The 13490-nt window shown below is 40.4% G+C and overlaps 1 protein-coding gene across 5 annotated transcripts in view; it reads left to right on the top strand.

Annotated features, from left to right (window-relative positions):
* The window catches only part of USP34 (ubiquitin specific peptidase 34), a 247534-nt gene that overhangs the window by 152700 nt on the left and 81344 nt on the right, over positions 1-13490 (top strand). For all 5 annotated transcript variants that reach the window (XR_012903003.2, XM_075925544.2, XM_075925543.2 and 2 more), the window contains one exon: positions 3179-3362. Coding sequence is in view for 4 of the 5 variants with exons in the window: in XM_075925544.2 (XP_075781659.2) it covers positions 3179-3362 (184 nt within the window). In the remaining variant the exon portion in view is untranslated. The remainder of the gene's footprint in view (positions 1-3178; positions 3363-13490) is intronic.

The following is a 13490-nucleotide window of genomic DNA, read 5'->3' as shown; positions in this document are numbered from 1 at the left end:
TCACAGCCTTCCATGATCCAGTAGATGGCTTCTCCCTCTTCACACATCCATTGGTGAAACGTTTTGCTAAATTAGACAGATTAAAATTGCAAATGAAGCTTAGATTTGAATTTTCCGCGTTTCATTTGCATAATGACAGCCGCGTGTTTTCAAAAACAAGTATTTCAAAAGTGAAACCGCTGTCTAGACACGATTCTTTTGAAGAAAAAAAAAACCCCACCGCTTTTTTTGAAAGATCCTGTACTCCTCAAAAATGATGTTTATAGGATCTTTTGAAAAAGGTTTGGGTTTTTTTCCCCCCAAAAGTACTGCATCTAGATGGCGGTTTCACTTTCGAAATACTCTATTTTGAAAGAATGTGCGGCCTCCATTATGCAAATGAAGCATGGGGAATTCAAATTACGGCTTCATTTGCAATTTCGATCTGTCTAATTTACATTCCTCTTTCGAAAGAGGGATGTAGTTTAGACATAGCCTTGGTCAGATACAGCCCAATTGTTATAGTTGCACACACAATATCTGCTGACTTTGAACAACCACACAAAAGGGCCATTGGCAGAGCTCAGCACAGAGCTGTGCAGTTGAGTGAAGCTTTGAAAAAACACTTTAAAGGTCAGTCACAATAGTGTGCTGTGCTGGACATTGTTCTACCTGGCCCTGAAATTTTGGGGTGTGTTAGGAAGTGGGTAGTTCTTGGTGTATATTTCTGAATGACAGACTTTTTTTGAAAATGAACCTATCAATTGTATGGTGCTTACTATACTTGTGTATGTCTACACTACCACCCTAGTTCGAACTAGGGTGGTAATGTAGGCAACCGGAGTTGCAAATGAAGCCCGGGATTTGAATTTCCCGGGCTTCATTTGCATAAAGCCGGGCGCCGCAATTTTTAAATGTCCGCTAGTGCGGACTCCGTGCCGCGTGTAGCCGTGAAATGAGGAGTAACGGTAGTTCGGACTAGGAAGCCTAGTCTGAACTACCTAGTCCGTGCTGCGTGTAGTCGCGCGGCACGGAGTCCGCACTAGCAGACATTTAAAAATGGTGGCGCCCGATTTTATGCAAATGAAGCCCGGGAAATTCAAATCCCGGGCTTCATTTGCAACTCCGGTTGCCTACATTGCCACCCTAGTTTGAACTAGGGTGGTAGTGTAGACATACCCCTTGTGTTTTTCACTGAACCTATGAATTCTTTGGTCCTGTGTTGGTTCTGTGTTTTGAGTAGCTGCTAGCAATCTGCAGTTAATCTTAACAAGTCATAATATCAACTTTCATGATATACCAGTTTAATAGAACATGATCAGTCAGGCAATTGCACACAGCCAGGTAGAGTTGCTAGGTGTGCTTGTCAGGCTGGACATTCAGGAAAGACTTTTCAAAAATACATGGAAGTTCTAAAGTGGCATTGTGCTTCAGACTCTCTGATGCCTGGGCAGTAGAATTTCACTATTGTGATCAGAATGGTCAGTATGGGGCATTGTGGGACAGCTGCTGAGGAGCTGTTAGGATTGATATAGGTTGCAAAGTGTCTACACTTAGATGGCATCGGTCACAGAAGCTGACTGTGGCTCAAAGCCATTCAGGGAGATGGTGCTATTGCATTGCTGTAACTGGATGCTTACATCAGTAGGAGACACGTTTAAGTGTAGACATATGCACAAATAAGGTTGACACAAGGTAACTTAGGCTGACTTAACTTTGTAGCGTAGATTAGGGCACAGTGCAGTATTCAGTGTAATACAGTGCTTACTTTTCTCTCTTCCTAAGTGTATATTTGCGCTAGATTTTTTTAACCTGAAGTTTAATTACTTCTGAGATAGATAACACGTTTGTAAAAGCTAGTGCTCCCTACATATTTTTTTCTGGCTGCATGCATTTGTGTTTTAGCAGGGGTCACTAGGAAAACAAAGTGCATTTTTAACACATTAGACAACTGTTCAAATTTTTCTGTGACAAGCATATTCAACCTGTCTCATACCAGCTGTCAGCCTTTTTCCGCTACTTTCTCCCCTTCCTGTAAATAAGCCCTCTCAAACTGTCTGTTGCTATTGGCCAAAAAGCTTCCACTCCTCCTTTGCTAATAAAACCTTCTGCACACAATCTTCCCTCCTCCTCCTTATAACTTCCTAGTATATATTTAGAAACATGATGTGATTTTTGAAAAATGTGGTCATCTTATTAGAGATGTTCTTAGCATTTGTAATAGTTGTCTTTTAAAAATATAATTTTAATATTGTTAAATTAATGCAACTAAAACAGTACATAGATAAATTTAGATTTATTCCTCTACAACTTTTTGTCATGTTGCTCTGGTGTCGTGAATGTGGGTAATAAATGACAATCTCTGTATCTGTGGCCCAGTATCAACATGACTTGGAATATTCATTGTTAGCTCTTTTTTTAATCCATTTAACATGAATTCACTTTGTTCTTGGAATATTATTTAAAATATATTTTTAAAAGGCTGAATTTATAGCAGTTGAACACTTAAAAACAGTTTTACTATGTGAAAATTAAAATAGACTGATAATATGTGCGTTTTATGACTTTTATGGATAAATAGTAATGATTGAAACTGATCTTTTTAAAGAAACGTAAGCGTGCCTGGATAGTTTTGTCAGTATAAATTAAAATATCATGAGTGAAATCCTGAATTTCATACTGGTAAGAGAGCAGTTGTTTTTGGTAAGTTTACATGGCCCAATTATGTTCATATGATTTGTTGGAATAATGATGGTCTAGATCATTCATGTTATGTAACACTGATAATCTAAAAAGTCTTCAACTCTAACTTAAACCTGAATGTTACTCCGCTATGAATGTTTGGCAGCCTTCATTATTTTTTTTTTCTGTTTTTTATGCCAAATACTGATGCTGTGCTAGAGCTACAAATAATTTATCATATATTTTCTTTGCTGGACATATTTTTCTTTATATCATAGTAATTAAACACATTTACAGTGCTTCCTTCCAAATCATTTGAAGGCTGCTTTTTTATATGTTGTATAATATACAAAGGATGGTGAAAAGGAGACACTGTCAAATTTGTCTACAGGACATTAATGTTGTTTTATCTGATGGAGAAAGCCTCCTAGAAAGTTTAAAACTATATAAAATTATATTATAGTGTTTTTAATATTTATACAAACTGGTATACCTACTGATTTGAATTGTTTTACAGGAGTTTCTAAGAGACATCTTCAATCTTCTGTTTTTGCTGCCAAGTCTAAAAGATCGACAACAGCCAAAATGCAAGTCGCATTCTTCAAGGGCTGCTGCTTACGACTTGTTGGTAGAAATGGTAAAGGGGTCTGTAGAAAACTACAGGCTGCTCCACAACTGGGTTATGGCACAACATATGCAGTGTAAGAATATTTATTCATGTTTAGTTTTTGTAAGTATTTTGTGCAAGATAGATATTTTTCAGTATTAACATTTTGGGGTTGGGCTTCTGTAAAAGTTTTTGGATATATACAATTGCTTACAAATGAGAGGAATGTACCCCATGTGTGCACTTCCATTCTGTGTGCCCTTCTGCCTACTCTCATGCTGGGACAGCCTGGCAGTGTCAGAGTGGGGAATTACTTAAATTCCTGATGGATCCTTTTGGGAGCAGAGAACCTTCACTTAACTGATGCATTGCCCCATGAGAAGGAAAGTGTAACCTTCAGTCTCCTATATACTATAAATACTGATACATTAAGGCCATGGCGTCCAACCAGTTCTGAAACAGTAGCCACTATAGTGGCTACTGCTGTAGCAAACTAGCCACATTGTTCAAGCCAACTAGCCACTCTCAGACCCAATAGCCACATGTGGCTAGAGTGTTGGACACCACAGCATTAAGAGGTTCACTCAGACAGGTGCGTCAGGATAAGATTGATTTTCTCCTCAACTGTGTCTCTCAAATGATCGTAAGATTTTCTTTCCTCCTAGGCCATATTGCAGTGATTTTACCTCTAAATAATCTAAGATGCAAATGGTCTAGTTAAAAACAAGGTTTATTAACAATATATAGAGAATCAGCTTAAAACAAAAGATTATCCATAATATGTCGAGTCTTAAAGTTGGCAAGAGTTAAAATAGGTAGGCACATCTTAGAAAAGTTGTTGTAAAATAAGGCTTTATCAGCATTACCATTTTTCTTAAAATGTTCCTCTGTTGCACTAGTACCTGTACAATTCCAGGCGTGGTAGTAAGGGAGTGCTAGTATACACATTCGTTGCCCACCAAGCAGCTGGCTGGTTTCACCAGCAGACGCTTTAACAGCATGTACATAACTTTCAAATAATGGTATCTTTGAAACATTTTACACACTAAACTAATCTATTATTTATCCTCCCCCAACTTTCCTCTGGCAACTGGTCTTGAGAAGTGACAAGCAATAAATATACACATGGTTTATTTAGTGCATTTAATAGTATGTATAGCATTCTTTTCTGTTGGATGTGATCTCTGATTTTCCTCATCAGGCAGATACTTGATGCAGTTTATTTTATTGTCTAGAGGTACAGATGACCTCTAACGGGTTATTGAGGCAGTCATCCTTTGGGCAGATACAGCATCTTTTTATAATGTCTTCCCTGTGGTTGATAAAAATGGCTGCTTCTGCTTAGTTCAGGTTTTGTGCCTTTGTTGCCTGTCTGTTCCCTGTTAGGTTTTCTTTTCTGTTTTCACATGACTGTTTATAGTGATTAGCTATTTTACCTGCTTGTGCAGCATTGTTGGCTATAAATATCCAGTCATGCTCACAAGTCTAATTCGAATTTTGATAAAATTATTTCATGCCTATTAGCTCAACTCTTCCTCTGTAATCAAAATCCAGTTCCTGTTTATCAATTTCTATATTTTCCTGTTTAATTTATTTGCAATTTCATCCTAATTCTCATCACTCTTTTGAACTCCCCAAAATTTCTTTCTATGATCTTAGAAATGTCAATTCAGGTTTCTTTATCAGCCTTAATTTTTTCATAATTCATGCTCTCCATGTGTACATTATCAGTACCATATAATTCAGAAAGGAAACCTCATATTATCCATTTTTTATTTTCCGATTGTATGCTCTCTTTCTTAAGGCCATCTGAAAATGACCAAAAATTGCCCCATAGAATATCCCTCCTATATTTTAGGAACAATTTATAATCTGCATTGGATATGAAACTGAATATGTGGTTACTGATTCCATTTAACTGAACTTTTCAGACACTGGTTAGGCCAGGATTCTCAGAAAAACAGAAGCCTAATGTTAATCTCCCCCCTCCCCACCCACCATCCTGGCTTTGATGTCTTTTTTTTTTTTTTTTTTTTTTTTTTTTTTAACATTTTCTCTCACAGTTAGGGCTGGTCTACTGTACTATGGGAGATTGATATAAATTATGCGAACAATGTAGCAGAAGTCAATGTACTTAGATCTGTTTATCATGGTTTCTTCACTGCGGTTTATTGACTAGAGTTACTCTCCTGTTGATTCTCCTTATGCTCCTTATTGAGGGGGAGTACTCAATTGATAGGAGAGTGATTAGCTGTCAATTTATTGCATCTACACCAGATGTGGTAAATTAACCCCCACTGGATCAATTATTGGCCTGTCGATTTGGCCCGTAGTGAAGACATTCCCGTAGCATGCCACTTTTCCTTATGCTGGTGGACCGTCTCTCTCTTCCAGTTTCTCTGCAGCGGCTGTCTTTTTTCTTTCTCCAGCTAGTGTTTCTCCCACTGCAGGTCCAATTATCCTAACCACCTATATTTGTCCATGGCTTTTCCTCCTTTAATTCTGGACACTCCATTGTTGCTTTCCTTTAACATATTCTTCTCTAGATTGTCTTCCTCCTGCTCCGATTCCCGCATCGAAGTGGTACACTTGGCAAGACCCCATTTCCATCCCTGTCAGTCTTACAAATGTGGATTGTCTAATGATACCAACAGTGCTTGGTTAACCTCTTCTGAGGTGCCAGCAATTCTCTGCTGCTGATCCCCTGCTCAGGTTTCAGTACTTAATTTCCTTTAAGTTCAATTGATCATTTGACATAATGCTGATCCTAAATGTTTTAAAATTGGAATGTATCTCTTTGCTGCTGTTTCTTAAAAAAGAAAATCATGACTCCTTCTTCCTTACTTTTTTTCCTCATACCAAAAACCAAATAAAAACAAAACTTAAAAAAACCCAAAAAACATTTCCTGTGTTTTTGGATTTAGTTGGTTTTTTGACATTCACTTTGGAGATCCTATATTTTTATAGCAAATTGTTTCCTTATTCTTACCTCTTTACCACATTTTCTTGTGCCCCTACTGACTGAAGCTAATGGCAGTTTCTAGGAGATTGCCTTGGCCAAGTGTTTTCTCCCTGACAGCCTCTCATGTGAAGATGTAATGTGGTCTTCCTTTTAAGGATGGGCTGTAATTATTTTACCTTAAAAATGAATAAAGTGGTCTAATTAAAAACAAGATTAAGAGTCTATACAGAGAATCAGATTAAAACAAAAGATAGTGTGTGTAATAAAAACTGGTGGTCTTCTGTACGCATGGGTCAGACTAAGTAGGTGCAGTAATTACAGTAATTAAGGCCTTTTCAGCACCAGCATTTTTATTAGTTTTCTACAATTGACATCCTCACTGGTACAGCTCCACTAGTGATAGTAACAGGAAGTGCTGCTGTAGAAATCCTTCACCCACCCAACATCTGGTTGGATTGCAGTATGAAAGGATTATTAGTGTGTATATGATTGCCAAATCACATAATCTTTCATATATCTTGCATCTGATGAAGTGGGTCTTTGCCCTCGAAAGCTTATGCTCCAATAAATCTGTTAGTCTATAAGGTGCCACAGGACTTCTCATTGTTTATGCATCTTTCATATGTTTTTCTGTTAATCTGTACCTGCTGTTTGCATTGGGTATTTATAGCATCTGGTTCTCTAAGGGATCAAAAAATTTTATTTACCACTGTGTGTGGAATGAATACGCTACTGCATAGATTAAAATCTATTTCTCTTACCTCACTAATTGTTAATATGCCAATATTACTGTGAGCAAATGGTTTAATCTTCCTGAGTTCTCAGCTGATCAGACAATAACCAGTACTGGGAGCAGGATTTTTGCAACCAGTTTTGTCCTCCTGGTGTGCAGATGGCTAGCCTATATAGACAACATTAATTATCTAGTTACTCAGTCTTAGTCCATTTGTCCACTGAGCCGCTCTAGATAGATGTCCATACTGGTGTAGCCACATCATAAAATGCAATCAGGAAATAGACAAAATTGTTTTTCAGTGACCTTGCTGAATGAATGCATGACTTGAAGTGATCATATTCAGTAAAGGAAATAACAACTATGGAGAAGCTAAAGCGGGAATGAGTAAGGTGAGAATGAGTTAGAAGGGAGATCAGTTAGTTAGAGCTAATTAAAGTGAGTGGATATACTCCATAAGGTAGCAGCCATAGGGATACTGTGGAAAAATCCCTCTAAAAACCTGCTGAGTGAAGCCGCTGCAGCTGTTGCATGATAATCCAGCCAGTAATTACTCAAAGTTAATTACAGCCTGGCAGAGGATGTCTACTGATGACCTCTAACTTGGACAGAGTGAACATAAAATGTTTCTGAATAGGGAAGACCTGCCAAGGACTAGGAGTGCGGAGTGTAGGCTCTGATTTACTTTTCCAATTTATGAGGTCCTTTGTACTGCACAAACAGATACTTAGACTTATGTAAATGATCAGGAAAAGCAGAGTTTAAGTGTTCGGTGGATACTTGGGAAATGCCGATGGATGACTTCAGCTCCAACTTCAAGGCCCAAAGTTGGGCAATTATATCTCCAATTAAAGAAGGAAGACCTGAGGCCATCTTGGGAAGAAACTGCTTTTTCTTTTTATAAAATGATATATTAGGGATTATCAGCAATGTTTGTAATTTCCTCCACTCTCCCACCTAAGGTGACAGTCACTAGAAAGTCCAGTTTCCTATAATTTACAGAGAGCGGGAGAATGAGATGATGAATTTCTGGCATCTAGCACTACGTTTAGATTCCAAGACGGAACGAGTCTTATTAGGCTCAGGCAGGAGACCACTTAAAGAAAACCTGGATGTGAAGTTTGACCCCACTGGGAGATCTCCTATGGAATCCTTGATGCCTGGACCCAAAGGTGCATTCAGGGAGCCTGTTATTGGACTCCTCCTGAACAAAATGTTTAATGGAAGAGATAATGGATATCATAGCAAGGATTTGATATCTGCACCAAAAAGAGAAAGATAGTAAGTGAAGAAAGACTCCTCATTAAGCAATGGAGAAGAATGACAGGACTGATTAGACATTCTCGATTTTTAAGGTGCAAGAGCAACAGTGAGGCAGTTCTTAAAATGGAGGTTGATAGGATCAAGGTGATGGGCTGGCCCTGTTATAGAATATCATTTCTGATTGGTAAAGGCTTAGGCCTTGACAGAACTTAAGGAACTTGTCTTGGCTACTTTGAGTCTAGGGGAATTGTATGGCACTGAGTCCTGCCTGTTTTCTCCAGAACAACATTATGGGGAGAGAAGAAAATAGAGTTAATTATCTCTCCTAAGTTCAAGAACCCTTCCTTCTCCCAGCAAGAAGTTAATTGAGAGAGGCTAAAAATAGAATGGGTCTATTTTCCTGCATAGATTTCATTGCTGCTGAACCTATAACCTTGATCATTTAGATGGCTTGGTACTTGTAGGACTTTGAGGTCTTTCTTTTCCCTGTGTAAGAGGATGTTGGGCTCTCTTTAGAGCAGAATACTCTAAAGCCTTCTTTGATGATTCAGGAAGTGGAAAGAGTCCATATTGTATTTGTGGTATTTGACAAAATAATTCAATTGTTTTAAATTCATTTTAGATCCTAGAGCTTCTCTGCTTCTATGGATTATTAAGTATTTAGAGTAAGACCCATTTTTCCTTTTCTTGACTTTGGGATCTGGACATGTGGCCTGGTGTAGTGATAATTAATAGTTAGCAGGACATTTTACCTTGTCTTATGGCCCTGTGGCTTAAAGTGAAGGATACATGCCCTAAATTGTTTTTAAGCTGATAAAAAATTGAGCTGTGCCTTTGGCCATGGTAACAGAAAACCCTTTGCAAAGTTTCTGCATACCAAGTGTGGCAGCTTGGAGCAAACAACCTTTTCCTTCTTCTCAGTCAGCCACTTGGTTGGCTCTTCAGAATTATGAGAGGATTGTGACACTGATCTGAATGTTGCCTACCTCAAATGATCAGTTGATAGCCTTTTCTGTTTTCCTGACCGCGGGTTATGAAGGGACACATTAATGTATGGAAGCAGACCTGAGCACTTAGAATGATCGGCTAGGGTGAGAGACAATCTGGGTTCATTTTTTGGAACCTGAAGTGGTATTTGGGCAACTTGGGAAGAATCAAGAGAAGCACACTTTGTTTCTACCACTTTCTCAATATCTTGTGAAAAGGACAATTCAATGCTGCGGGCTGACTTATAAGCAAATAGATAACCTTGTGTCATGGGGGGACCATCCCCCTCCCGCTTAGCCCCAAAGGATTGTGGGGTAGGGGAGCCCGCGTTCGGTTCACGGAGGGGCTCTCCGCTACCCACTGCCCTTTTACTCTTGGCCTATAGGGCGTAGTAAGGTCTCTTATAGCGGGATTGAGCCCCGCTATGGCCAGAACCCTCCTACTTAGACCCTGGGGCCTCCCAAGTTCCCAGTCCCTGTGTTTCCCCAGGTCCAGCTCTCACCAGTCCGTTGCCCCAGCCTCACCTGGTTGCTCCTCTGCAGCCTGTGGTCCGGCCAGTCCGGGCTCGGGCTCTTCGCCGCGGCTTTCGGCTCGCCCCCTCTTGCCCTGGGGAGGTAGGGAGGTGTTCCCCAGTTCCCCCGCCGCAAGTCCCCCAGTGCGGTCCGTCAGTCCCTCCTGTGGCCTCCGCCCCGCTCCCTCAGCGTCTTCCGCTGCCACCTCCAGCCTGCGGGTGTGCTCCCCCCCACAGGTGTGCCGGTGCCTTGCCACGCATGCGCGGCAATACAGCCGGCATTCCCCCAGTTCTCCGCTCACTGCGTGAGCTGTCCACGCACCTGGACCCGGTGCGAGTGACGGGGCTGGCCTGTCACACCTTGGTATATCTTTTGAAAATAGAATTCACTTGGGAGATTTTTAAGGGGTTTCTTATGTTGGATACAAGTAACTACATGTGCCTGAAGTGACCCTTTTGTTACCTGAAGTGGAAGGGATCCTGTCACAGTGGATTGATCCTGGTCGGACTGGAGCTCATGCTCTTTGGGAGACTTCCTGTCTGAGGGAATAGAAATGAAAGATGAGTTTTCTTCCACTAGGGACAGAGAAGAGTCCCTTGTGGTTTAGAAAGGGATGGAAAATGTGTTTGCTGGGGGGAGAGAGTTCTTCTGAGTAATTTTGAGGTGATTATGGAAGGGGAGGAAAGGAGTTTTTTGTTTTTTTTTTTTTTTGTTAGGGGAGAATATGGAGACAGTGAAGGCTATATTTATTCAGGATAGTGAGGGTTCTATTGTGATAAAGAGGGTGTCATGAGAATTTTTTTTCCCTCCTGTAGCATGTTATTTAGCAACCCACAATCTGAGGCCAGGAACTCCTGGAGTCTTCTGTTATTGGGTATCCAGTTTTACTTGAAAGTTGTTCTACATGTCCATACTGTCCAGGTAGCTGGTCTAGAATTCTACCAGTCACTGCTTGGTTATCATGTGGCAGTTCTAAGCCAGTCTGTGGAGGGGTAAATGGGCAGAATGTACCTGACGCTAAAATTTGTCAAGGGATGGCACTTAAGAGGTGCATTTTTTAGTCTTTTATTCCCTAAAGCTTTTTGGGATGAAATCACCTTTATTCTCCTTTGCTGCATGTTATTCTAGAGTTTTCCAGTGGCATGGACAAAAGATGCCATGTCAGCTATAAAGACAAAGTAGGAAAGCAACTGTAGAAGGTCTCCCAGCAAGCTGGAAATAAAAGAATGCACTAGATATAAAAATCTTGTGTTGACTAATTACCATCTGCCAGAATGACAGATAGAACTTGCCCATTGATCCAGACTTTTGGCAGCAATGTCACAGAATAAGATATATTGAGAGAGTCTATCCTATTAAAACAATACACATAACTTCTCCAATCTTCCATTGTATAGGACATCTTGGATAAGACCCAGAAAATTAACATTCCAAAAAGGCTTTAGGTCACTCACCATATCCCCTTTGGTCCTCCTCCCCCTAGTTCTGTGGTAACATTTAAATGTCTTTGGTGTTCTTGACTTCTTACTATAGCAGAAACTCAACCTCTGTCCAAACAAACAAGAGAGAAAAGAAAAGAGGCGTATTCTTGGATCTGTCACCAAATCTATTAAAGTTTGTATTTAGGATTATGGCTAAATAGCTTGTTTCTCTTTTACTGTTCTACCTTTGCATCTTCTCTCCAGTAAGATTCCTACTCTTAAAGTGGTAATAGAGATGTAGCCATGTTAGTCTGGTCTTGCTGAAACAAGAGACAGGACTATGTAGCACTGTAAAGACTAACAAGATGGTTTATTAGGTGATGAGCTTTCGTGGGCAGTCACTGGAGCTTCTGACTTCTTGCTTCACAAATAGTTAGTCCCTAGCATAGTATTCTTCAGTTGTTTTTGTTGTGTAGATTAGTTGTTTGTTCAAGTTATCTTGGAGTAGTTAGTTTGGGGGTGCGCTTCCCCCTCCTATTGTTCATGCTTCTATGGGAATGCAGTGGCCCCAGAGTTTAAAGCAATATGCGAAGTGTAGCAAGTATATGCCCAGAAGGGGTCAGCACACCACCTGCTTGAAGTGTCTCTGAGAAGGTTGCTTGCCAGATAAGTGCAGTATCTGCAGTGGGTTTTAAACCACAAACTTAAAAAAAAGAGGGACAAATGGCTTAAAATGATCTTCGTGGAGTCAGTACTTAGTCTCAGCCAGCCACTTGAAGTCGATGCCATTGGTGTGCAGTGTGCCAGCCTTGATGTGCTAGACTTTGGCACTATGCCCTGAAGATAATTGTTGGCACCATTCCCTGGTACAGAAGATTGGTTCATCCTTCCGGCACTGGTCCCATTCCTGGTGATGCATAAGAAGATGATGATGGACCAGGGTTGATCTCCTTCTGGAAGATCTAGTAAGACTCTAAGTCAGTTCACACCATGCCCAAGCTACCAGGGCTGAGTTCTTGAGCCTTGGCACCATCGAGTCCAGTGTTAGTGGATTCTCTGGTGCTGCTAGTAGTGGAGGGAGGACTTTGATCTTCTCTCCACACTGGACATGATTGAGGCCACACCTGACCTCATTGAACTGACAGCCACGGCCCCACTCAAGGTGCAGCCACCTCCCCTTGGTGGAACCGGCGGCTCCAGCCTTGAGTGTCAGCAGCCATTGCTACCTGCACCCATGTTTCCAGCACCCGTAGCCTCAACACAAAGGACTTATCCAGCACTAGGCCCAGCACCAGCGGCACTGCCTCAGGCACCAGCTATGGCTCCGCCACCTGTCCCAGCATCTGCAACATCTTCGGCACCATGGGAAGCTCGCTGCCATGAGCATGTTCATGTATGCTCCAGAAAAGATGGTTAAGGCATCAATAAATAATAGGAATTAGAGGCAGTCAGATTAAAAACACAATTTAAGAAAGTGAATTAGATAAAGATCCTTATTTTTATAATATGTCCCCTATTTTTATACATAATATGGCATAAATAGGAAATGTAACATTTTACAGTTATGCTACATTTGATGATTGCATTTTATATTTGTGAGGTTGCTGGTAGGGCCACCTTTCAGCAAGTCTCTAAGGCAGGCATGTCCAAAGTCCGGCCCGCGGGCCAATTGCGGCCTGTGTTCCGGTTTAATACGGCCCCACAGGTAATTTGGCAATATCTATCTTTTATGGCCCCCAATGAATCCATATGTATTGAGATGAATACATTGTAAAATCTCAGTTAGTCAGTTGGTCTAAATCAGTTATAAATATATTTGGACACAACATGTATACTGTTCATATTTTTTGAACTTAAAAGTTGACAGACAACCTTTATTACCAATAATATGTAATGTACTTTACAATGTTCCTGACATATATTTCAGCTTCCTGGATTTTTTTTTCATCTGGCCTTCAGATATGAAAGGCAGAGTGATTTAACACCTGTTTAGATTTGTCATCCATGTGACGAAATGAAAAGTATGCCGTTTTCAATAAACTTTGCATAAAATAGTTAATTTGCATTTAATTTTAATGGTTCAAAGAATGTCAGGCAAAATGGTCGGCCCTCACGCATGTTCACTTCATCAAATCTGGCCCTCTTTGAAAAAAGTTTGGACACCCCTGCTCTAAGGTGTAATCACAAGATTTGCAAGCACATCAGTTTGTGTGTGCGCGCATGCGCACCAAAGCTGGCATTTTGAAACACATCTCCTTGTGCACAAATGGGAACACTTTGCAGATTTCCTAAGTTCATTTCAGAATCCTGCTGACAACTTTCTATTACTATGAACTCGTCATAC

This window comes from Pelodiscus sinensis, chromosome 3, assembly GCF_052426305.1.
Source record: "Pelodiscus sinensis isolate ZL-2025 chromosome 3, ASM5242630v1, whole genome shotgun sequence".
Taxonomy (NCBI): Eukaryota; Metazoa; Chordata; order Testudines; family Trionychidae; genus Pelodiscus; species Pelodiscus sinensis.
Note: the sequence above shows the minus strand (reverse complement) of the source record. Positions and strands in the feature narration are given on the sequence as shown.